Below are 24903 nucleotides of genomic sequence, written 5' to 3' on the forward strand. Positions count from 1 at the left end.
TCACAGCCCTGCCGCTTTCCCAGCCAGCCCGGCCCTTCACAGCACCTCTGATTCCCGACCAACCTGATCCCTCATGGCCCCATCCAGCTTCCCAACCGACCTAACATCTCATGGCCCCTCCACCTTCCCGGCCAGCCCAGCCCCTAATGGCAACTGCGCCTTCCCAGCAGGCCCGGCTCCTCATGGCCGCCCCAACTTTCCAGCCAGCCCAAAAACTCACCCCAGCTCTTCTCTAGTGCTTTTCCTCAGTAGATCTGAACATATTTTACCAAAGAGGTTAGTAGCAGTCTCCTGGTTATCACAAATGGGGAAACTGAGGCACATAGTGTGGAAGTGACTTGGCCAAGGTCACCCAGATGGCCAGTGGCAGAGTCAGGAATAGTACCAAGGTCTCCTGAGAGGCAATCTTGGTCTCTATCTACCCTGCCTCCCTAGAAGGTGAGCTCTCTTGTGCAGGGACTCACTTTCAACTCTGTGTTTGTACAGCGCCTTGCACAGCACGGCCCTGGGTCAGGTCTTGGGCTCCCAGAACTACCGGAAATAAAATATAATAAGTAATAATCAATCCTGGGTGTTACTTGAACTACAGGTTTGTCGCATCGTAGGTGCATTTAACATGCGCGATTTCAGCTTTACGCGGTCGGCAAAACCAAAAGAGAAAAATAACAAGTTAAATACTGTTTCTGTAGTGCGGGCGATTCCGCCTGCCATTACAGTCAATGTCATTTTGACTATACACGATTTTTGCTTCAGGCGCTGACTGCGGAACGTAACCCCAGCGTAAGATGAGACAGACCTGTACATAGATTCAAGGTTTGTGGGGCGGCTCTGAAATACTTTACAACAACCATGTGACCTGCTCACTGGAATATTTAATGTGTGCAAGTTCTGGCTTAGTTTAAGAATAGCCAATAAGGAAAACAAGCCAGCAGAACAAAGTGTGGCTCCAGGGAAACCACCTGCAGCCATTCAATCAAGGTGGAAATGACCTATTCACAACAGTTGACAAGAAGGTGTGAGTATCAACAGTGGGGAAATTACTTTTTGTAGTGACCATCCACTCCCAGTCTTTATTCAGGCCTAATCTGATGTTGTCCAGTTTGCAAATTAATTCCAGTTTTGCAGTTTCTCGTTGAAGTCTGGTTTTGAAGGGTTTTTTGTTGAAGAATGGCCACTTTTAGGTCTGTTATTGAGTGTACTGGAAGATTGAAGTGCGCTCCTACTGGTTTTTGAATGTTATAATACTTGATGTCTGATTTGTGTCTATTTATTCTTTTGGTCGGAGATTGTCCAGTTTGGCCAACGTATATGGCAGAGGGGCATTGCTGGCACATGATGGCACTACAAAAAGTAATTTTCCCTCTGTTGATATTCACCCCTTCTTCTCAACTGTTGAGAATAGGCTACTTCCAACTTGATTGAATTGGCTTCATTAGCACTGACCCCCGCACTTGGTAAGACAACTCTCATCTGTTCATGTGCTGTAATATATATACTGCTTACTGTATTTTTCACTCCATGCATCTGACGAAGTGGGTTTTAGCCCACGAAAGCTTAGATGGATGAGGACAACATCAGACTCCTCATCTATAGGTGTAAAGACTAAGAACAGTGCCTGTGGTCCGCCCCTGCCCCTCCGCCCCTGTCAGCACACCGCTCAGTGCCTGTGTTTCGCACTCCAGATTTCCTGTGCAAGCTATACCCTGCAGAGGTGTAAACCATGTGAACCAAAGTACAAACATTTTAGTAGTGGAACAACTTTTGAAATATTTCTGTACCAGTCCCGGCCCTCATTCAATAGCCGAGTTCAGGGGCTGTCCATGCTCTGCATTTCATGAAGGTCCGAGCCTTTGGTTTTTCCCTGGCTCTGCACCAAGAATGCCCTGACAATCTGAAAATGAGAAATCGGCTCATATTTTGGGGAGAGGGGCTGAATCCCGGGAGCTCCTTGACCCAATGGTCCCAAATTTGCCACACTAACCCCACCCCAGACTCCGTTGCAGAGTACCAGTTTTCAAGGCAGTTACCCTACACACAGGGGTCTCAGTGGCATTTGGATATTAGCAGCAGCTCAAATTCAGGGGGCTCCATCTCATGAACTCCGCAACCAAATGGACACCCATTTCCCAAGCAGACTCTAGCACAACACATGAGACCTGTCACAACTAGGAGGCGCTGGCTCTGATCTTGCTTCAGGGCCTGGGACTAGCTGGTTCAGGGAGGTAGGGATCGGTGGTGGTGATTTCTAGCATGCAGGAGCTGGGGCCAGTGGAACTCACTGCTACATGGTGGAAAAAAACATCTCTCCCTGACCCCACCTGTTATACACACACAGGGACTGCTGCTACACCCTGACTCCAGAGCGTGCAGGGTCCTTCTCACCCTCATTGTAACACAGGAAGCCGCAATACACCAACCTGCTTCTCTGCCCAGGAATCTCTGGGCTATTGGCTCTGTCAGCGACTGCGCCCCCACGCCCCCGGCCCTGTTAGCATGATGTCCTCTGTGCTCTGCAGACTGGCCTAAGGTTTAGACCACGGGAGACTGGGAGCCAGGACTCCTGAGTTCCATTCCTGCGTCTGGGAAGTGAGTCAGGTCTAGTGGGTTAGAGCTGCAGGAGTGGGAGGCAGGACTCCTGGGCTGTGGGAGGGATGGGGGTTCTGGTGTCTTAGAGCTTTGTAAATGGGGAACACCTCACCTGATTAACCTGAAACAAGAGAAAAAAAATCATCCATGTCACAGACCCCACCTACTACCTCTGTCTATTGAGTCTCCATGTTAACCCCATTAATTCCCAGTGGAAGGGAGTCCCATCGTTTGCCTTGGTAATAGCAAATGTCTGTGGCATCTAGGTAGGATTAACAAGGAAATTCCCCTTCAGACCCAATGAGGTGCAGCTGCCCATTGTCTCGACTCACTTGGGCAGTGCAGGACCCAGCGCAGAGAGAGACTCGGATGGTGTGTGTTTCCCAGCAAAGTGTCTGTGAGTCTGTGCGGCCCTGTGTGTTGAGCTCTCTCCCCTTAACTCTGTGTCTTCTACGTGCTCCGCCTCCAGCTGCTCCGTGAGATGGAGAAGCTACAAACCAAATTTGGAAATGATCATTCAGACACTGTCTAAGAAAAAAAAACACCTAAGAAACATCCCCACCCTCTCTAACCCACTATACACCACTCCCCTCCCAGCTCTGGGGCCAGAACCCAGATGTCCTGAGTCACCCCTCCCCTGCTCTAACCACTATTCCGAGGCCTCGGCAGGGAGCAAGTGCCAGGGATGCAGCAGGGGTCTGGGTGCTGGGGCATCTCCCACCTGACCTGGTGCTTCTGCCGGGGAGTGGTGTCGGGGTGCAAGGATTTTCACCTCCTTGCCCACCCAATGCTTCTTCCAGGGCTTCGGCATTTCCGCTGTTGGGGGCGTCCATTTTTTTGGGTCCCCCAATTGGCCAGAGGCCCTAGGCACAGGCCCCGTTGGTCCACTGGATAATTCACTACTGCCCGGCCAAGTGGGAAAACACAGAAATGTTGGGAGCTGCAGTACCCCCTGGGCAAATATCAACATCACCTGCCACCCATTGGAAGGAGTCATGTGTCCAAAGGGACTAGAGCTTCAACGGGGCTCTCAAAGAGGCACGTGCCCCAGAGATTCGTCCACGGCGGCTGGCATGAGTGTGGCCGGGCTGATGCCCCGGGGTTGGACGTGAGTGTGCAGAGAGGAAAGGGCTGCTGGATTCAGGTGGCCGCTTGCAACCAGGTGCTGCAGACGCTGAGCTCAGAACTGCCCAAGAAGTGTTAGAAATACCATCGAGTCCTGCTTTAAAAATTGTGGGTGGAGAAACCATCAGGGTGGGTCTTTTTTTAGTCTTTATCATCTTTAGCATATACCTCTTCATCTTCTCCAATCCCCTTTGTGTTATTCTTACACCTCCTTAGGGTCTCACAGCTCCTCTGCATTCCCAACCAGCCCGGACTCTCACCGCACCTCCACCTTGCCGACTGGCTTCAAGCCTCATGGCCCCTCCTCTTTCCCAGCCCCTCATGCCCCCTCCACCTTCCTGGCCAGCCCAGCCCCTCCGCCTTCCTGAACGGCCCGACCCCTGACTGCCCCTCTGCCTTTCCAGCCAGCACGGCCACTCACAGCTCCTCCGCCTGTCCTGCCAGCCCTGCAGCCAATGGGAGCAACCCCCAGCTAGTTGGGAAGGGAAGTCAAGTGGCAGCTGCAGGTGGCACCACCCTGGTGAGGCTGGCTGTGGGCTCTGCCTGTCGGTTCTTGGGTTGAGGATTAGGATGTTGATGACGTCCCTCTTGTCCTTCCATCTGGTCCTCATCTCCTGCTTTATAACTCTGTTCGTGTCTACATCAGCCTTGGTTTCTGCTGGGTCTTTGGTACGGCGATGTATGAGCTCCTCAATGTTTTCCTCTCCCTGGGCATATTCTCCACCATCTTCAACCTCACCCTCAGCAGCCTGGACCACTGCACCCTCACCTGCCTCCCCATCAGGTCCCGGCATCCCTGCACCATTGCCCTGGTCAGGAAGCTGTTCATGAGCATGTAGCTCGTTTCCTTCACTCTCAGCTCTCCCTAACTGAGTTTCTGGGAGCTCCTGGAGATGGAGGGGGCAGGTTCACCTGCACCAATAGTTACACCTTCTCTGGAGAGGGGGACGAAACCGAGACACAGGCATGGAGAACATATCTCCATCCAGTCCTGTTCATGGTGCAGTTCCTGATAGGCTTCCTGCTGCCCCTCTGCACAAACGTGGGATGCCACAGCGGGACAGGGCTGGGGGAAACTGCCTTGAGATCTGGCACTGAGGAATGGAGGCTGGGGTGTGGTTTCTGATGCAAATTTGGGGTCATTTGGTCCAGAGGTTCCCGCGATACAGGCCCCTCCCCCCCCACACACTGATTGAACATTTTCAGATGGTTATAATGTTCTTGGTGCAGAGTGAGGGAAAATAGCAAAGAGGCCGAACTTGGGACGGGCCCTGAGCTCAGCTACGCAACGGGACCGAGGGCCGGTGCAGTCGTACTGCAAAAGTGAGTCCGCTCCTGAAGCTGTTTGCACCAGTGCTAAATAGCAGTTCACACTTCTGTGGGTACGGCTTCCACCGGAAATTGAGTGTGAGTAACACCCACGTTGAACTGACACGTGGGGGCTTAGAGACACAGCCACTGCTCTTTTGAATGAAGCATGGAGATGTTTGAGTTCTCGTCCCTGTTATCACCTTTAACCTGGTATCTTCTGCCACTAGGGCGCTGAATTGGGACCACACATGGCATGTAAGTCCTGTTCCAATAACCAATTATTTTGGTCTCTGGTTCTTCTGAGCACCAGAGTTGGTGGTGTGGGGATGACTCATTTCGAACGGCCTCAAATTATTATTATTATTATTAGCTAGCAAAAAGTTGTGGGGGTGGGGGGTGGAGATTGTTTTAATCTGAACAAAATGTTTTTTTTTCTGAACTTGGTTTTTACACATTTTAAATGAATAAAAAGCTGTTTTGAATAAGAAAATTGAAATGTTTTATGTTGAAAATGTCAGCTTTTTGGTGGTTGAGCGAAACAATTTGGACACTAATTCATTAAACATATTGGTGTTATTAAGTCTACTGTAACTGCTAAACACCATTTCCCCCACAAAGCTAGGTTTGAACCCAGGAGTCCTGGCTCCTAGCCCCCTCCAACCTGCTAGATGCCACTCATCTCGCAGCAGAAGATCCCAAGAACTCTGAAGTGAAGTCAATAGCTCTACACTGATTTACACTGGTGAGGATCTGGTCTGTTCACTCCATGCCCTACTGCCTTACAGGCTTCATATTCCAAAATAATTGGTGATTATTTGTTATGGTTCTATTTTTGGAGGGTACTACTGTGTGTGTGTATATTATATCTCTACATGTGTATGTGTATATGTATACACACACACAAACACACACATTTAAAACCACAATAGTATCCCCTGAGTTCTAGACATTTGAGTGATTCCTGAACCTCACACTGGTCCTATGTAGTCTACAATGTCATATATGAGATTGGAAACTAGGACACTCTAGACCACATAGGATCTCTTTGGGTTTTTTAATCTTGGCAGACCTAGAACCCAAGAGGTTCAGGAACCAGCCACATATCTAGAATGCATAGGATCCTATTGGCTTTTGAAACATAAAGTGGTTTGGAAAATATGATATCTAAATCTAACCTACATCAGATCAGATCGCATTCAAAACACTGACAGACCTGGGACGCAAGAGGTTAAGAACTGGCCAGGATTCCTAGAATACATGAGATCCTATTAAATTATGAATCAGCAAGAGGTAGTATTTGTCATGTTTGGCAGTCTTGTTTCCTCTGAACAGTAGCAATGGGAAAAGATTTTTAAAACAGAGGGGCTACGTGCATGTCTAACTTTCCCACAGTCCTCCACCCAGGAGTGGTGGCCCACACAGGCCTGGCTTCCTGAAATACCCCAGTGGGTCCAGGTGACAACTGGTACAGCACCTCAACAACATCTGCCTGACGTCTGGATAGAATCAGAGATTCCAAGGCCAGAAGCAGCATGGTGGTCCCCTAGTCTAACCTGATGAGAACGTCCCTGAATTAGTCCTTTGTTGAACTAGAGCAGATCCATTAGAAATACCATCCAGTCCTGCTTTAAAAATTGCCAGTGGTGAAGAATCAACCAAGGAGGATCTTTTTAACTCTTAATCATCTTTTGGATCTGCTTGGCCCCAGATTGGCCAAGGTTTTGTAACTTAGCTGGAGCTGGCAGGTGGGATCTTCACAGTTACTGTGACCTTTGACCAGAGGTGCACAGGGCAGCCCACACTGAAAATGCCAAGTTCAGGGCAGGCTGCAAAAAGGAGAGCAGATTCTCCCAAAACTGGTTGTTAACACTGTAGTTAGATTCACCAACCAGTCATAAGCTGTGCTCCTGATCCACCGCACTGGTTATCAAGAAGACAAGAAAAAAGAAAGAAATCCCACAGCTCCCTTTATTGCATTCCAATCTTAGGTTTCCAGTCAGAAAATAGGTTCAGTAAAGTGAGAAGTTACTTAAAATTCTATTCACTATACAAAATGTTCTTCTAATCCCCAAAGGGCCAGCCACATTCTCAGATCAATACTGGTTTGGATCTTACCCAAAATACAACACTGCCAGCCAATTCTTGATGGGCCATCGAACAACCTGGACAGTGCTGATGTAATCTATCTGGGGATGTCACCCAGACACACAGCACAGATTTGAGATATCAATATACCACACATATTTACAACTTATGACACAAAAAGAATGCATACACCTAAACAAGCATATCATATTTATCAAATGATAACTTTTCCATGGATAGCTTACACGGCATATCAGGTATGTTCCAATACAATTTTGTATCCATAATATTATGAATGATCGCCCATACTCCATACAGAGTTACTTTTATTAGCTTGGAGGTTCTCTCTTCACCACCCTGGAATGTTCATGGACAGGTGGATTCTCCGGTGCACCTCTTTATTCTATCATCCTGTTTTCCTTACTGGCCACTCTTAAACTAAGCCAGAGCCTCCCCACATGAAATATCCCAGTGAGCTGGTCACAAGGTGTTTGTAAATTATGTCAGAGATGCCCCACAAACCTTACAGAAACTATGTAGTTCAAGGAAAACCTGGGAATCATTAGTATTATTTTTTTTCATTTCAGTAGTGCTGGGAGCCCCAATCCTGGCCCAGGACCCCGCTGTGGTAGGTGCGGTACAAACACAGAGCAAAAAGACAGAACCAGTCCCAGAAAGCTCAATGTGTAAGAAGATGAAATAGAAAGAAACCTCATCTGGGATGAAGGAGACAGGCGTTTGTTCCAGTTCTGTCACTGGCCTGCTGGGTGACCTTGGCCAAGTCACTTCCCCACTAGAACGTATGGGACCTAGAACATATGGGATTCTGGAGACAGCAGGGAATCTAGAATCCAGGGATACTGAGGGGTTTATAAACATTGAGATACCTCGATCCCATCAGCTTTCAGAACCAGCAGGAATCTAGGAACAAAGGGGATGCCAAGTTTTCAACTATCCCTAAGTCTGGGCACCTTCAGATCACCTCTTCTTTTGATTTCTCAACTTCTGACCCCTGTCTTCCATTAGACTCAGGGGCACTGAGATCATCGACAAAAGCCTCTTTGGCCAGAGTGAGAAGAGACGTCCTGAAGACCTGCCAGAACTTCTCCCCCACAAAGAGGTAAAGGATGGGGGAGAAGGAGGCATTGAAGCAGGATGTTATGGTGTAAATTACCAAGAGGGCGTCTGTCACTGACTCTGGCACCTCCTTCTCATAGAGCTTCAAGCCATGGTAGAGGTGGTAGGGCAGCCAGCCAAGGAAGAAGGAAACCATCGTGGCCATCATGACTTTGAAGGGCTTCCCTGCCCATGTCAGTTTCTTCTCCTTCATCTTCAGCCCCACGCGGACATAGCATCCCACGATGGTGCAGAAGGGCAGCAGGAATCCCAGCAGGAACCGGACCATGAAGATGGCCAGGTGGGTCTGTCTGCCCAGGTTCCGCGTCTCAGCTCCATTCCAGTTCCCGGAGATGTTGTAATTATTGATGCAGGTAATCCTGCTCCTGTCCACCACGCGGGTCTCCCGGAATGCCAAGTAGGGAGCACTGAGACTGAAGGAGGCCAGCCACACACCCACGACCAGCGTCCATGCCCGGGGCATGGTGCGGTGATTCCTCGACCAAATGGGATGGTGAGTGAGGGTGTAGCGGTCCAGACTGATGAGTGTGAGAAGGAAGACGGAGGAGAACATGCCCATGGAACCGAAGGCATTGAGAAGTTTGCACATGGCCATGCCAAAGACCCAGTGGAAACCCAGGAGGACGTAGATGGCAAAGAAGGGGATCAGCAGGGTGAAGAGAAGGTAGCAGGAGACCAGGTGAAGGAACCAGAGCGTGGTCACCGTCCTCCTCATCTTCAGCCCCAGCACCCACAGGAACATCCCGTTCCCCACCACACCCACCAGGAAGGTGATGAAGAGCAACACTGCAGAGGCCAGGTGAGAGATCTTCATGATCTCTGTGGTCTTGCTGGAATTTGCCACTGTGGTTGGTGGGAGTGCCGAGATATTTTGTTCCATGGTACCCTGGGAAGAGACAGAAGAGGGGTTGGAAGGGATGACAGTGGAGGCAAAAAGGGAGAGTGGAAGAGGAGAAGTGATTAGTACCAGATTGGGGTAGGAAGGTAACATTGGAGAGGACCTCACTAGGCACCCTTTGGTCCTCCAGAATATCCAGGCTCGATGTTCTCAGAAACTGGGCTATAGCTGGTGGAACTCACTGCTACAGGATAGAGCTGTGAGCAATAGAGGAGGACAAGGGGGATAGCAGACGTGGGAGGAGTGGAGAAGGGGACACTCTAGTAGATCAAACATACAGCTATGCAGAGAATACCACATAGCTGTGATCTGGATGTGTGGCTGGCTCAAGGGAACAGGGAATGGGTCCTGGGGCCTTTCCCCTTTAGTGTGGCCAGCTCCAATCTGGCCCCAGGGCAGGGGATCAGGCCTACTCAGTTGGGGGTGCGGGGGAATTGGTGCTGTTGACTCCTAGCATGCAGGAGCTGGTGCCAGTGGAACTCACTGCTACAAGGAGGAAAATTCCACCCCTCCCCCTCCCCATCCCCATGTCTTGTGCTTATCTGCCAGCCACAGGAACTGCTGCTACACCCTGACTCATGAGAGTTTGCAGGGTCCTTCTCACCCTCATTGTAACACAGGAAACCTCAATCCACAGCCTCATTAGCTCTGTAGAAAGGCCTAATGATTAGAGAGTGCTGGAGGGGCTGGGAGGCTAGACTCTTGGGCGCTGGGAGGGATGTGGGATCCTGTTTCTTAGATTCTTCTAACGGGGAGCACCTCATCTGATTACCATGAAACAAGAGCGAAAATTCACCCACATTACAGATCTCACCTACTATCTCTGTCTACTGAGTGCCCCATGTTAACCCCAGTGCTACCCGATGGCAGGGAGTCTCACAGTCTAACGCCACAGATACCCAGTAGCAGGGAGTTTCACAGGCCAACACCACGAATACCCAGTGGCGGGAGTTTCACAGGCTAACACCACTGATACTCCATGGCAGGGAATCCAACTGGTTTGCCTTTACAATAGCAATAGCAAATGTCTGTGGTTTCTAGGTGGCCTTAGCAGGGAAATTCCCCTTCAAACCCAACAACGTCAGACTCACCTGGGCAGCAAGTGGTGAAAACACATACCCAGCCCAGAGACTCGAATGATGTGTATTTGCCCAGCAAAGCATCTGTTTGTCTGTCCTCGCCTCAGTACTGCCCTGTGTGTTGAGTCCACTCCTCTTAACTCTGTGTCTACTACATGCTCCACCCCCACTTGCTCTCTAAATAGAAAAGCTGCAAACCATAAATGGAAATGATCATTCGGACACTGTCTTATCAGAGCAATCACCTAAGAAACAGCCATTGCTTTAAAACTAGCCCCCATTCCCCTGCCAGAGCCAGGGCTAGAACCCAGTGGGCGATCTAGTCATGGCCACAAGCCCACCTTGCTAGGCACTGTATAAAGAGAGAGGAAAAAGACAGATCTAGCATGAGGGAGCTTACTGTCAGGGTCGATAGAGACCTGGACCAGGTCTCAGGAGGCCTTGGTAGTATTCCTGGCTCTGCCACTGGCAGACTGAATGCTCTGGGGCAAGTCACTGCTGCATTCTATGCCTCGGTTTCCCCGTTTGTAAAATCCAGGAGACTGCTACTGACCTCCTTGGCAAAGTTCTTTGAGATCTACTGAGATAACTGGCTCTGTGGATATGGAGAAAGTGGTGGACATGATATATCTTGACTTTAGCAATGCTTTTGATACGGTCTCCCACAGTATTTTTGCCAGCAAGTTAAAGAAGTATGGGCTGGATGAATGGACTATAAGGTGGATAGAAAGCTGGCTAAATCATGGGGTCATGATAAATGGCTTGATGTCTAGTTGGCAGCTGGTATCAAGCGGAGTGCCCCAGGGGTCTGTCCCAGGGCTGGTTTTGTTCAAAATCTTCATTAATGATCTGGATGATAGGATGGATTGCACCCTCAGCAAGTTTACAAATGATACTAAGCTGGCAGGAGAGGTAGATATGCTGGAGGGTAGGGATAGGGTCCAGAATGATCTAGACAAATTGGAGCACTGGGCCAAAAGAAATCTGATGAGTTTCAACAAGGAAAAGTGCAGAGTCTTGCACTTAGGACGGAAGAATCCCATCCACCGCTACAGGTTGGGGACCGACTGGGTATGCAGAAATGGACCTGGGGATTACAGTGGATGAGAAGCTGGATATGAATCAGCAGTGTACTCTTGTTGCCAAGAAGACCAATAGCATATTGGGCTGTATTAGTGGGAGCATTGCCAGCAGATCGAGGGAAATGATTATTCCCCTCTATTCACCATTGGTGAGTATTGTGTACAGTTTTGGGGCCCCAACTACAGAAAGGATGTGGACACATTGAAGAGAGTTCAGCGGAGGGCAACAAAAATGATTAGGGTGCTGGGGCACATGACTTACCAGGAGAGGCTGAGGGAACTGGGCTTGTTTAGTCTGCAGAAGAGAAGAGTGAGGTGGGATTTGATAGCAGCCTTCAACTACGTGATGAGGGGGCTTGCAAAGAGGTAATGGAGCTCGGCTGTTCTCAGTGATGGCAGATGACAGAACAAGCAGCAATGGTCTTAAGTTGCAGTGGGGGAGGTCTAGGTTGGATATTAGGAAACACTATTTCACTAGGACGGTGGTGGTGAAGCACTGGAATGGGTTCCCTGGGGAGGTGATGGAATCTCCATCCGTAAAGGTTTTTGAGGCCCGGCTTGACAAAGCCCTGGTTGGGATAATTTAGTTGGGGATTGGTCCTGCTTTGAGCAGGGGACTGAACTAGATGGCCTCCTGAGGTCTCTTCCAACCCTAATATTCTATGATTCTATGAAAACCAAGAATCAGTATATTTTGTTAAAATGATTCATACATTCATACATTCCATCAGGTACGAGCTGGATGGAGGAATCCCTGGCTCTCTGGCCTGGGCTATGCAGGAGCTCAGATGGGATGATCGGAACAGGAATAGAACCCAGGAGTCTGGACTCCCATCTTCACCCCACCCCCCATCAAATCCATGACCCAAGCAGGAAGGGCCAGGGGGTGTGATTGACCAGTGGCAAATCTGACACCAGTCAAATCCAATTTTGAGACCATCAACCTCTGGAACACCTTGCCACTGAATGCTGCCATGGCCAGTTGCTCAGCCAAAGGAAAGGATGTTGGGTCAGACGCCAGGGAATGCCTGGAATTAAAGAGGTGGCCTGGGGGACTCAGGGCCACAGGAAACTCCTTGCCAATCACAGTCAGAAGAAAGCAAGAGGTGGTCCTATGAGTAAGGCTGCCTGTCTGTCACAGAGGTCAGGGAAGTCATAGATTCTGTGACTTTCTTTGACCTCCATCACTTCTGCAGCCGCAGGTGCTGGCTCAGGGGCCAGCAGCATCAGTTTGGGTGGAGGCTCAGGGCTGGGGCAGGCGGTTGGGGTTCAGGGTGGTGCTTACCTGGGGTGGGGGCTCCCTGCCTCCCACAGGCATGTCCCTGCAGCTCCTAGGCAGAGGGGCCAGGGGGCTCAGTGTGCTGCCTGCACCCGCAGGCACCGCCCCTGCAGCTCCCATTGGCTGCGGTACTTGGCCAATGGGAGCTGTGGAGTTGGCGCTTGTGGTGGGAGCAGAACGTGGAGCCCCCCCTGGCCACGCCTCCCCCTAGAAGCTGCAGAGACATGCTGGTCAGAACCAAGTAGGGACCCTGCAAGCCCTGCCAAACCCACCCCAAAGTGCTTGTGGGGGTCCTGGGCTGTGTGCCACTGCCCCCCACCCTCCCAGCACCAGTGGTGGTTCTGGGCCATTCCCTGAGCACCCGTGACACCTCCAGCCTCCCCCCCTTCCCGAGTACCCCAGGCCCCCTGGCCCAAATTTTAGTTAGGGGTATATAATAAAAATCATGGACAGGTCACAAACCCTGAATTTTTGTTTACTGCTCATAACCGGTCCATGACATTTACTAAAAATACCCCTTGACTAAAATGTAGCCTTACCTCTGAGTAATGAGGAGAAGAGGAGCCTTTCTAGCCAGGAGTTAAAACTCGGAGTAAGATGCTTGGAAAGGGGTTAGACCCACCTGTTTAGAGCAGGCTAGCAGAGAATTTCCCCCACAGGGAGATTATTCCATCCTTATCCACTAGGTCGTGTCTTGTGCCTTCCTCAGAAGCAGCTGGGATTTGCTAGAGACAGGACGCCGGGGTAGATGGGCTCGTTGAGCAGTTTCTCTCTCCTTGGGCGTTCCAGTTCTAGCCACTAGACCCCATCCCCCGAGGCAGGAATAGAACCCAGGAGTCCTGATTCCCAGTTCTCCCTGCTCTAGCCACTAGACCCCACCACCAAGGAAGGAATAGAACCCAGCTTCCCTGATTCCCAGCTCCCACTGCTCTAACCACTAGACCCCACCCCCCAAAGCAGGAATGGAAACCAGGCGTCCTGAGTCCCAGGCCTTAAAAAGGCACAAGGCTGCCAGGTGGAAAGCCCCTTCCAGGCACAGAAACACAGCACTTTCTCCTGCTGGGTTAGGCGTGTGCATTTGTGAAACCACTTCAGCTTTTGAGGTTTTCTGCATCAGCCAGACTGCAGTTCCCCTTCCCGTTGCCTGCCCCCCGCCTGCCGAGCCTCACGTGTGCCGGTGATGCTCAGGTCTGTGCTGGGGATCTGCTGGCCAGATATCAAACGCATTTATCTCCAGCGAGAAGGGAACCCAGTGGAGACAGCTCTGATGTAAGGGCAAAGTTGCTCTGAATTCTCAGCCTCCTGCAGCTGATAATTCATAAATCCGTCCGTCTGGAACCCAGACGGGCCCCTAGATTGTTCCAGTCTCGTCTCCGGCACAGCCCAGGCAAGGGGCTCTCAATTAGTCCCCCCGTACTGAGCCCAATCCCTCGTGTTTGCCAAGCGGATCTTCCAGAAAAGCCACCAGGTGTTTGTCCGGCTGTTCTTAAAACCTTCCAGTGACGGGGATCCCAAAACCACCCCTGGAAGCCAATTCCAGAGCGTCTCCCCCTTGAGAGTTAGAAAGTGTTTCCCAACATCTGGCTTAAAATGTACCAACTTTTAAATTTGGGGAGTAAAAGTGCTGAGTTTGCAGTTTAAAAAGAATCTGGATTTTTTTAAATGGAAAAATCACTGTTTTCCCCCCAAAAAACCAGTTTGCAAAAATCGAAGCTTGGGCTAAAAGCTGTTTTCTGTAAACTCAAGATTTTTACCAATCCTCTGAATGGTTTTCATCAAAACTGACGGTTTTGAATCAAACCCCAAAGACAGTTATTGGAATTTGATTGGGTTTTTTTCCCTTACCAAAAATCTGTTTTCAAAACCCAGCATTTGGGCTTAAAACAGTTTATAAAAACTGAACATTTGACTCAAGCCCGACGTTTTTTCTTACCAAACCTGCCATTTTTTATCCACCCCCCAAAACATTTACTCAAACTGCCAAATTTTTTACCCCCGTCAGTTTCCAAAACCTGAAAAAAATCCAGTTTCCACTTTTTCCATTAAAAACAAAAAAAATTGTATTAAATTTTTGAAAAGGAGCCAGACCTGGTTTGAAAACCTGGTGATAAATTGCTGACGTATCCATCTGGCTCCATCCATTTCCTATTACTCCAGGGTCCTTGCTCTCACTTAGGAAGAAAAGGTTCATACAAGGGTGCTGAGGAGGATATTACAAAAATCCTGGGCACAGAACGCTTAGTGCAAGAGGTGGCCCATAGCTCTGTCTTGTAGCAGTGAGTTCCACTGGCCATATCCCAGTTGATCTGAGAATACCCAGCCTGGATAGTCTGGAGGACCAGAGGGTGCCCAGAGAGGTCCTCTCCAATGATGCATTCCTGACTCTCTGGTATTTCTCCCTTCCCTGTCTTCCATTCTATATTTTCCCCTACTCTGTGGTCATTTGTAACCCCTTTTCTGTCTCTCTTTTCTGTCTCTGTCTAACCCCTCTTCTGTAACCCCCTGAAAGTCATGGTGGCCATGGTGGTTTTCTTTTTCCTCGGCTGACTGCCCTACACCTCTACCACAACGGATTTATGAATTATCAGCTGCAGGAGGCTGAGAATTCAGAGCAACTTTGCCCTTACATCAGAGCCGTCTCCACTGGGTTCCCGTCTCGCTGGAGATAAATGCGTTTGATATCTGGCCAGCAGATCCCCAGCACAGACCTGACAAAGGCAACACGACCATCCAATCAACCACTGGGGAGAATTCCAGCCAGACCCCAGCTGCTGTGAGCACTTCTCACCTCACCGCAGCCGTGTTGCTCTTCCCCACGTCCCTGGTGGGTATGATGGGGAATGGGCTGTACCTGTGGGTGCTGGGGCTGAATATGAGGACAGTGACCACACTGCGGTTCCTCCACTTGGTCTCCTGCTACCTCCCCTTCACCATGCTGATCCCCTTCTTCACCGTCTATATCCTCCTGGGTTTCCACTGGGTCTTCAGCATGGCCATGTGGAAACTCCTTTGGGCATGCCTCTCTCTGGGCATGTTCACCCCCATCTTACTTCTCGCCCTCATCAGCCTGGACTTAAAAACCCTTATTCAAAATCCCATCTGGTTTCAGAATCACCGCTCCCTGCCCTGGGCTGGAAAGCTGGCCGCAGGTGTCTGGCTGGCCTCCTTCAGTCTCAGCGCTCCCTACCTGGCTTTTGAGGAGACCCGGCTGGTGGGGATGGGGGCAGAATCATCTGCATCAACAATTACAACATCTCCAGAGACTGGAACGGAGCCAAGAGGCAGGCCCTGGGCAGACAGGTCCACCTGGCTGTCCCCATGGTCCGGTTCCTGCTGGCTTCCTGCTGCCCTTCTGCACCATTGTGGGATGCTATTTCTGCCTGGGGCTGGAGATGAAGGGGAAGAAGTGGGCATGGGCTGGGAACCCCCTGAAAGTCATGGTGGCCATGGTGGTTTTCTTTTTCCTCGGCTGACTGCCCTACCACCTCTACCACAACTTGAAGCTCTATGAGAAGGAGGTGCCAGAGTTGGTAATTGGCACCCTCTTTGTCATTTTCACCTTCATGTCCTGCTTCAATTCCTCCTTATCCCCCATCCTCTACCACTTCATCGGGGAGAAGTTCTGACAGGTGTTCAGGATGTCTCTTCTGACTCTGGTCAAAGCGGCTTTTGTCAATGATCACGGAGGCAGTGACCCTGTGTCTAGTGGAAGACACGGGTCAGAAGTTCAGAGCACAAAACAGGAGATGGCCTGAAGGTGCCCAGACTTAGGGAGAGTTAAAACCTTGGCATCCCCTTTGTTCCTAGATCCCCTATGGTTCTAAAATCTGATGGGTTCCAGGTATATCACTGTTTATAAACCCTGCATTGTTCCTGGATTCTAAATTCCCTGCTCTCTCTCTCGAGAATCCCTTGTGTTCTAGGTCTCTCAATTTTTTCAAGCTCAGTGGGTCATCAATGGAACCAGATCAGTAGTCAGCTCCAGAATCTTGTTTGTCTTAGATCACTCAATGTGTCTCACCTACTTGACTCTCTTGGATACTGCCTCACTAGCTGGGTCTGGAATATCATTTATCATAAGCATCTCAATGTGTTCAAATTCAAAGTCTATGGGTTCTATATTCCTGACTGGATCTAGGACATCACTGGATTCTAGAGTGTTTTCAAACCACATGGAATCCAACAGGTTCCAGAATGTTTACTAAAAAATTCATCATGGTCCTAGATTCCAAATGGTTTTTAATCCAGTAGGTGTAGTATATTATATAAGAGTCAGTGTATTGTAATAGCAATATCTAGCTCTTCTCTAGTGCTTATCATTAGTAGATCTCAAAGAACTTTACCAAGGTCAGTAGCAGTCTTCTGGTTTTTACAAATGGGTAAACTGAGACACATAATGGGGAAGTGACTTGGCCAAAGTCACCCAGTAGAACCTTCGGTCTGTTTAGTGGCAGAACCGGGAACAAACCCAGATCTCCTGCATCCCAGCCCAGGTCTCTATCCATTGCATCTCCTTAGATTGTGAGATCTCTAGCACACAGACTCTTTTTGCTCCATTTTTACAGCACCTATCACAACCAGGTCCTGGGCCAGGACTGGGGCTTCCAGTACTACTTAAATAAAAAATAATAAGTAATAATCAGTCCCGGTGTTACTTGAACTACTTATATTCCATAAGGTTTATGTGGCAGCACTGAAATACTTTACAACCACCACATGACCCAGTCACTGGGATATTTAGTGTGTGGAGGCTCTGGCTTAGTTTAAGAGCGGCCGGTAAGGAAAACAAGCTGGCAGGACAAAAAGTGTCTCCAGAGAAACCACCTACCCATGTGTCTGACAAAGTGGGTATTCACTCACCAAAGCTTATACTCCAATACATCTATTAGTCTATAAGGTGCCACAGGACTCTTTGTTGCTTTTTACAGATCCAGACTAACATGGCTACCCCTCTGATACTTGACACCTACCCATGAACACTGCAGGGCGGTGAAGAGGTAACGTCCAAGTAAACAAGAAGATCCTACTTGCCAGCTCTAGCTATGTTACAAGACTTTGGCCAACTCAGGGGCCAGCAGATCCAATGAACAATAAAGACTTGAAAAAATCCCTCTGGTGGATTCTCCATCACTGACAATTTTTAAGGCAGGATTGGGTGTTTTTCGAAGAGATCTGCTCTAGTTCAACCAGGGACTAATTTAAGGATATTCTGCAGGAGTTGAGCTAGGGCACTACCATGCTCCATCTGGCCTTGGAAGCTCTGAATCTACCCAGAGGTTGGGGTGGTGCACCAGTTGTCACCTGGGGCCCACTGCGGTGTCTGAGGAATCCAAGCCTGTGTAGGCCACCAGCCCAGGGTGGAGGCTATACGTAAGTTAGACATATAGGTTTTACTGTTCAGACAAAACAAGAGAGACAACCATGACAGATACAACACCTCTCTGATTCAAAATTCAATAGGATCTCATGGATTCTAGGAATCCTTGCTGATTGTTAACCTCTTGGGTCCCAGCTACGTCACTGTTTTCAATCTGATCTGACCTGATGTGGGCTAGATTTAGACATAATGTTTTCAAACCCCTGTATGTTTCAAAAGCCAATAAGATCTTATGAGTTCTAGATATTTGGCTGGTTCTTGAATCTTTGAGTTCTAGGTCTTCCAAGATTTTAAAACCTAAAGAGATCCTATGTGGTCTTGAGCGTCCTAGTTTCCAACCTCATATATGATGTCCTAGCTGACATTGGACCAGTTTGGGTTTTTAAAAACTTGTCATACCTAGATGTCAAGAGATTCAAGAGCCACTCAAATATCTAGAATTCATGTGGTATTATTGGGTTTCTCTCTCTCTCTTATTTACATATATACACACACACATACTAGTACCACATGAGTTCTAGATATTTGGCTATTTCTGAAACCTCTTGAGTTCTAGGTGTGACAATATTTTGAAATCCAATCAGATCTGACATGGTCTAGTACTTCAAGGGCTCCAAACACCTATATGTTTGAAAATGCAATAGGATCTGGTGAATTCTAGATATGTGGCTATTTCTAGAAACTCCCTTGGTATTTGCCCTGAGGGGTACCGCTGGACCCACATTTCTGTGCATCCCTGGCCCTCCGAACCTCAACCAGTCTAAGGAGCCAAGCTGGGCAGTAGTGGGTTATCCAATGGGCTGACGGGGCCTGTGCCCAAGGGCTTTGGACAATTGGTGGCCCCCAGAAAAATGGATGCCCCACCCCAGCAGAAATCCTGGAGCACCGGCAGAAGCACTTGGTGGGCATGGTGGGGGAAACCCCTGTCCCCAAACACCACTCCCTGGCAGAAGTGCCTGGCAGGGTGGGGAAAGCCCCAATGCCCAGACCCCCACTGTAGCCCTGGGGTGGAGGGCTCTTGCTCCATGCTGACACCTCAGAGTTAGTGATTAGATAAGTGGAGGGGTGACTCTGTACACCTGGGTTCTAGCCCCAGATGTGGCAAGGGAGTGGGGTCTAGTGGGTAAGAGAAGCTGGGGGACTAGTAGCCAGGGCTCTGGGTTCTATCCCTGGCTCTGACAAGGGAGTGGGGGGGCCTAGTTTTAAAGCAGTGGCTGTTTCTTAGGTGGTTTCTTTCCTAAGACAGTGTCCGAATGATCATTTCTATTTATGGTTTGCAGCTCCTCCATCTCACAGAGCAGGAGGCAGAGCGTGTAGAAGACACAGAATTAAGGGGAGAGACCGTAACACAAAGGGCAGCATAGACTCATGGATGCTTTGCTGGGCAAACACACACCATCTGAGTCTTTCTCTGTGCTGGGTCCTGCACTGCCCAGGTGAGTTGAGACGATGGGCAGAGGCCCCTCGCTGGGTCTGAAGGGGAATTTCCTTGCTAATCCTACCTAGAAGCTACAGACATTTGCTATTAACAAAGCAAACCAATGGGACTCCTTGCCCAAGTGGTGATTATTTGTTATGCTTCTATTTTGGAGGGATTTCCTAAATGAACACCGTTAAAGAGGCCTGATTTTCCAGAAGAAGGAGCTGAACCCTTTGTGAACATCAGGCCTGTAGGAAGTGTCTCAAGTCAGTACATGATTCCATGTGCTTGGAACCCTTCAGGTACTAGACCATGTCAGATCTGATTGAGTTTCAAGACATTGTCATACCTAGAGCACAAGAGGTTTAAGAACTAACCAAATAAATAGAACTAATGCGGTACTAAGGTGTGTGTGTGTGTGTGTGTGTATTATATATATATATATAGTGACAAAGTTCCTCCTCTATCTTGGTGAGTCCTGCACTTATTGGCGGATTTTCTTGCCTCAGAGATTCACTATGTGGGTTGGGGAACAGCCCAGAGACCTTCCCTTCTGGAGGAAGCCACAGTCCAGGTCAATTGGGAGGTTTGGGGGGAACCCGGGCCCACCATCTACTCCAGGTTCCAGCCCAGGGCCCTGTGGACTGCAGCTGTCTATAGTGCCTCCTGTAACAGCTACATGACAGCTACAACTCCCTGGGCTACTTCCCCATGGCCTCCTCCAAACACCTTCCTTATTCTCACCACAGGACCTTCCTCCTGATGTCTGATAACGCTTGTGCTCCTCAGTCCTCCAGCAGCACACCCTCTCACTCTCAGCTCCTTGCACCTCTTGCTCCCAGCTCCTCACACTCAAACCACAAACTGAAGTGAGCTCCTTTTAAAACACAGGTGCTCTGATTAGCCTGCCTTAATTGATTCTAGCTGCTTCTTCTTAATTGGCTCCAGGTGTCCTAATTAGCCTGTCTGCTTTAACTGATTCTAGCAGGTTCCTGATTACTCTAGTGCAGCCCCTGCTCTGGTCACTCAGGGAACAGAAAACTACTCATCCAGTGACCAGTATATTTGCCCTTTACCAGACTCCTGTACCCACTGGTCTGGGTCTGTCACTATATATATAAAGTGATAGACCCAGGCCAGTTGGGTACAGCAGAATAGCAAAAGGCAGATATACTGGCCACTGGATTAGCAGTTTTCTGTTCCCTGAGTGACCAGAGCAGGGACTGCTCCAGGCTAATGAGAACACCTGACTCCAATTATCCTGCAAAGAGTCAGGTGAGGCCATTAAGCTAATGTGATCACCTGACTCTAATTAAGGCCCTGCTGATACTATAAAAGGGCTCACTCCAGTCAGGCAGAGGAGAGCCAGGGAGCCAGAGGAGAGGAAGTGCGGCTGAAGGGCTGGTTAATGAAGAAACCCTCAAGTCATTGGTAAGGGAGCCCTAAGATAAGGGTGAAGAAGGGAGAAACAGGAGAGCTGTGGGGAAGTGGCCCAGGGAAATGGAGCAACTCTGGCAGTGAAAGGTTGGCCGCCAACAGCTGCTACCATTAGGGTCCCTGGGCCGGAACCCGGAGTAGAGGGCGGGCCCGGGTTCCCCCCAACCCACCACTACAGGAACACCTCCTGGGAGGGGAAGTCAGGCCCCTGTCAGGACAGGAGGCTAAACTGTTCTAAAACAAGCCCTAGGGACAACAGGGACTGTGGGAGTTCTCTCACCAACCTCCTTGCTGACTTATGATGAAAAGGGCTCAGTAGACTGTAACCCTGGCCCTAGAGGGAGAAGGGCTATGTGGAGGGTCACAGTGATCCACTGAGGCTAGCATATACCGCCTAGAAGCGCAGGACCCATAGAGGCAAGGTCAGAGCTCTGCCACAACATATCTATATCTATATCTATATATATACACACACACAGACACATATATTTAAATACACAATAGTACCTCATGAGGTCCAGGCATTTGAGTGATTCTTGAACTTCTTGGGTTCTTATTCTGACAAAAAAATTTAAAACCCAGACTGGTCCTATGTTGGCTAGGATGTCATATATGAGGTTGAAAACTAGGATTCTCTAGACAACATAGGATCTCTTTGGGTTTTAAAATCTTGGCAGACCTAGAACCCAAGAGGTTCAAAAACCAGCCAAATATCTAGAATGCATAGGATCCAATTAGCTTCTGAAACATAAAGTGGCTTGGAAGACATGATGTCTAAATCTAGCCTACGTCAGATCAGATCGCATTCAAAACACTGACAGACCTGGCATCCAAGAGGTTAAGAACTGGACAGGATTCCTCAAATCCATGAGATCCTATTAAATTCTGAATCAGCGAGAGGTGGTACATCTGTCAGGTTTGGCAGTCTTGTTTCATTTGAACAGTAGTAAAACAGAGGGGCTACATGCATGTCTAACTTACCTACAGCCCTCCACCTGGGAGTGGTGGCCCACACAAGCCTGGTTTCCTCAGATATCCCAGTGGGTCCAGGTGATAACTGGTACAGCACCCCAACAACATCTGCCTGACTTCTGGATAGAATCAGAGGCCTGGTCTACACTACGAGTTTAGGTCGACTTTAGCAGCATTAAATCGAATTAAGCCTGGACACGTCCACACAAAGAAGCCCTTTCTTTCGACTTAAAGGGCCCTTTAAATCGGTTTCTTTACTCCACCTCCGACGGGGGATTAGCACTAAAATCGGCCTTTGCGGGTCGGATTTGGGGTAGTGTGGACGGAATTCGATGTTATTGGCCTCCGGGAGCTATCCCACAGTGCTTCATTGTGACCACTCTGGACAGCGCTCTCAACTCAGATGCACTGACAAGGTAGACAGGAAAAGCCCCGCGAACTTTTGAATTTCATTTCCTGTTTGCCCAGCATGGAAAGCACAGGTGACCACGCAGTGCTCATCAGCACAGGTAACCATGATGGAGTCCCAGGATCGCAAAAGAGCTCCAGCATGCACCGAACGGGAGGTACGGGATCTGCTCGCCATATGGGGAGAAGAATTAGTGCTAGCTGAACTCCGTAGCAGTAAACAAAATGGCAAAATATTAGAAAAAGTCTCAAAGGCTATGAAGGACAGAGGCCATAACAGGAATGCTTCTACGCGGAGCTGCATGCCATTCTAGGGGGAGCAGCCACCACTACCCCAACCGTGTGCTTTCACTCCATCAATGGAGAATCACGCAACAGGGAAGTGGGTTCGGGGTACGCGGAAGATGATGATGATGATGAAGACAATGAAGATAGCTCACAGCAAGGAAGCGGAGAAACTGGTTTCCCTAACAACCAGGATATGTTTATCACCCTGGACTTGGAAGCAGTAACCCCAGAACTCATCCCAGGCGTGCTCCCAGACCCTGAGGGCGCACAAGGGACCTCTGGTGAGTGTACCTTTGTAAATATTATACATGGTTTAAAAGCAAGCATGTTTAATGATTAATTTGCCCTGGCAATCACGGCCAGTACAGCTACTGGAAAAGTCTGTTAACATGTATGGGGATGGAACGGAAATCCTCCAGGGACATCTCCAGAAAGCTCTCCTTCATGTATTCCCAAAGCTTTGCAAAAGGTTTCTGGGGAGGGCTGCCTTATCCCATCCACCATGGTAGGACACTTTACCACGCCAGGCCAGTAGCACGTAGTCTGGAATCATTGCGTAACAAGGTATGGCAGCGTATGATCCCGGTGTTTGCTGGCATGCAGACAACATCCATTCCTTATCTCTCTTCGTTATCCTCAGGAGAGTGATATCATTCACGGTCAGCTGATTGAAATGGGGAGATTTTATTAAGGGGACATTCAGAGGTGCCCGTTCCTGCTCGGCTGAACAGAAATGTTCCCCTCTGTTAGCCATGCGGTGGGGGGAGGGGTGAAGTGATCATCCCAGAGAATTGGATGTGTGGGGGCGGGGAGTAGTTGGGTTTGTGCTGCATGTTAACCCGGAAACCGCAGCCCCTCCTTTTACATTGCAAACCCATTTTAAATGGCCAACCCAATGGGTCCTTGGTATGGAAAATGAGGGCGCTGCTGTTTGAAACCATTCCCGCATGTAATGAATGTTTAAAAAAGCCAAAAGACTGTGGCTTACCATGGCTGCCTGCAAGCTGAATTCTGTTGCCTGGTACTGCGTGAGTGATCTCTCACACCAAACCGGCAGGCCCTCAATATAAGAGGAAAAATGCGACCTTGTAACAAAAGCACATGTGCTGTGTAATGTGAACAGCAAAATTTAACGTGAAAGAGTGTACCCATTGTTCTCTAAAATGTGTCTTTTTTAACCACCTCTCCCTTCTCCTCTACCAGCTGCAAATGTTTCTCCTTCCCAGAGGCTAGTGAAGATTAGAGGGAGAAAACGGCGGACTCGGGATGATATGTTCTCGGAGCTCCAGATGTCCTCCCATGCTGACAGAGCACAGCAGAATGCGTGAAGGCAGTCAATGTCAGAGTGCAAAAAAGCACAATATGAATGAGAGGAGAGGTGGAGGGCTGAATTGTGGGCTGAAGAGAGCAAGTGGTGGGATGAAGAGGATAGGTGGCGTCAGCTTGCTGACAGAAGGCAAGAGTCAATGCTCCGGCTGCTGGAGCATCAAATTGATATGCTCCAGCGTGTAGTTGAGCTGCAGGAAAGGCAGCAGGAGCAGAGACCGCTGCTACAGCCCCTGTGTAATCAACAGTCCTCCTCCCCAAGTTCCGTAGCCTCCTCACCCAGAAGCCCAAGAAAGCGGTGGGGGGGGGCCTCCAGCCACCCAGGCACTCCACACCAGATGATTGCCCAAGCATCAGAAGGCTGGCCTTCAATAAGAGTTAAAGTTTTAAAGTTTTAAACTGCAGTGTGTCCTTGTCCTTCCCTCCTCCCCAACCCCACCCGGCGCTTCCCTCCTCCCCCACCCCTCCCGGGCTACCTTGGCAGTTATCCCCCTAATTGTGTGATGAATTAATAAAGAATGCATGAATGTGAAGTAACAATGACTTTATTGCCTCTGCAAGCGGTGCTCGAAGGGGGGAGGGAAGGGTGGTTAGCTTACAGGGAAGTAGAGTGAACCGGGGGGGGGGAGGGTTCATCAAGGAGAAACAAACAGAAGTTTCACACCGTAGCCTGGCCAGTCACAAAACTCGTTTTCAAAGCTTCTTTGATGCGCACCGCGCCCTGCTGTACTCTTCTAACCGCCCTGGTGTCTGGCTGCGCGTAATTAGCAGCCAGGCGATTTGCCTCAACCTCCCACCCCTCCATAAATGTCTTCCCCTTACTCTCACAGATATTGTGGAGTGCACAGCAAGCAGCAATAACAATTGGAATATTGGCTTCGCTGAGGTCTATCCGAGTCAGTAAACTGCGCCAGCGCGCTTTTAAACGTCCAAATGCACATTCCACCACCATTCGGCACTTGCTCAGCCTATAATTGAATAGGTCCTGACTACTGTCCAGGCTGCCTGTGTACGGCTTCTTGAGCCATGGCATTAAGGGGTAGGCTGGGTCCCCAAGGATAACAATAGGCACTTCAACATCCCCAACGGTTAT

At 49.3% G+C, this 24903-nt stretch overlaps 1 protein-coding gene and 1 pseudogene across 1 annotated transcript; one reads left to right on the forward strand and one right to left on the reverse strand.

Moving 5' to 3' along the window:
• Nucleotides 1-6972: 6972 nt before the first annotated feature.
• Nucleotides 6973-10346, reverse strand: LOC101951125 (probable G-protein coupled receptor 33). Its single transcript, XM_005312892.3, has 2 exons — nucleotides 10234-10346; nucleotides 6973-9130 (listed from the first exon to the last, which is right to left on the reverse strand). The coding sequence occupies exons 1-2, from the start codon at nucleotides 10303-10305 to the stop codon at nucleotides 8081-8083; spliced, it is 1122 nt and encodes a 373-aa protein (XP_005312949.2). The 5' UTR covers nucleotides 10306-10346; the 3' UTR covers nucleotides 6973-8080.
• Nucleotides 10347-11302: 956 nt separating this feature from the next.
• LOC135976888 (probable G-protein coupled receptor 33) lies at nucleotides 11303-16337 on the forward strand (annotated as a pseudogene).
• Nucleotides 16338-24903: the final 8566 nt, after the last annotated feature.

Source organism: Chrysemys picta, chromosome 20 (assembly GCF_011386835.1).
Source record: "Chrysemys picta bellii isolate R12L10 chromosome 20, ASM1138683v2, whole genome shotgun sequence".
NCBI classification, from domain to species: Eukaryota; Metazoa; Chordata; order Testudines; family Emydidae; genus Chrysemys; species Chrysemys picta.

Coding starts and splice junctions, on each gene's coding strand:
- LOC101951125 (XM_005312892.3), bottom strand. CDS start 10,305: ATGCTTTGCTGGGCAAATACACATCATTCGAGTCTCTGGGCTGGGTAT. Junction 9,131..10,233: donor TTTCACCACTTGCTGCCCAG/GTGAGTCTGACG, acceptor GTCTCTTCCCAG/GGTACCATGGAACAAAATAT.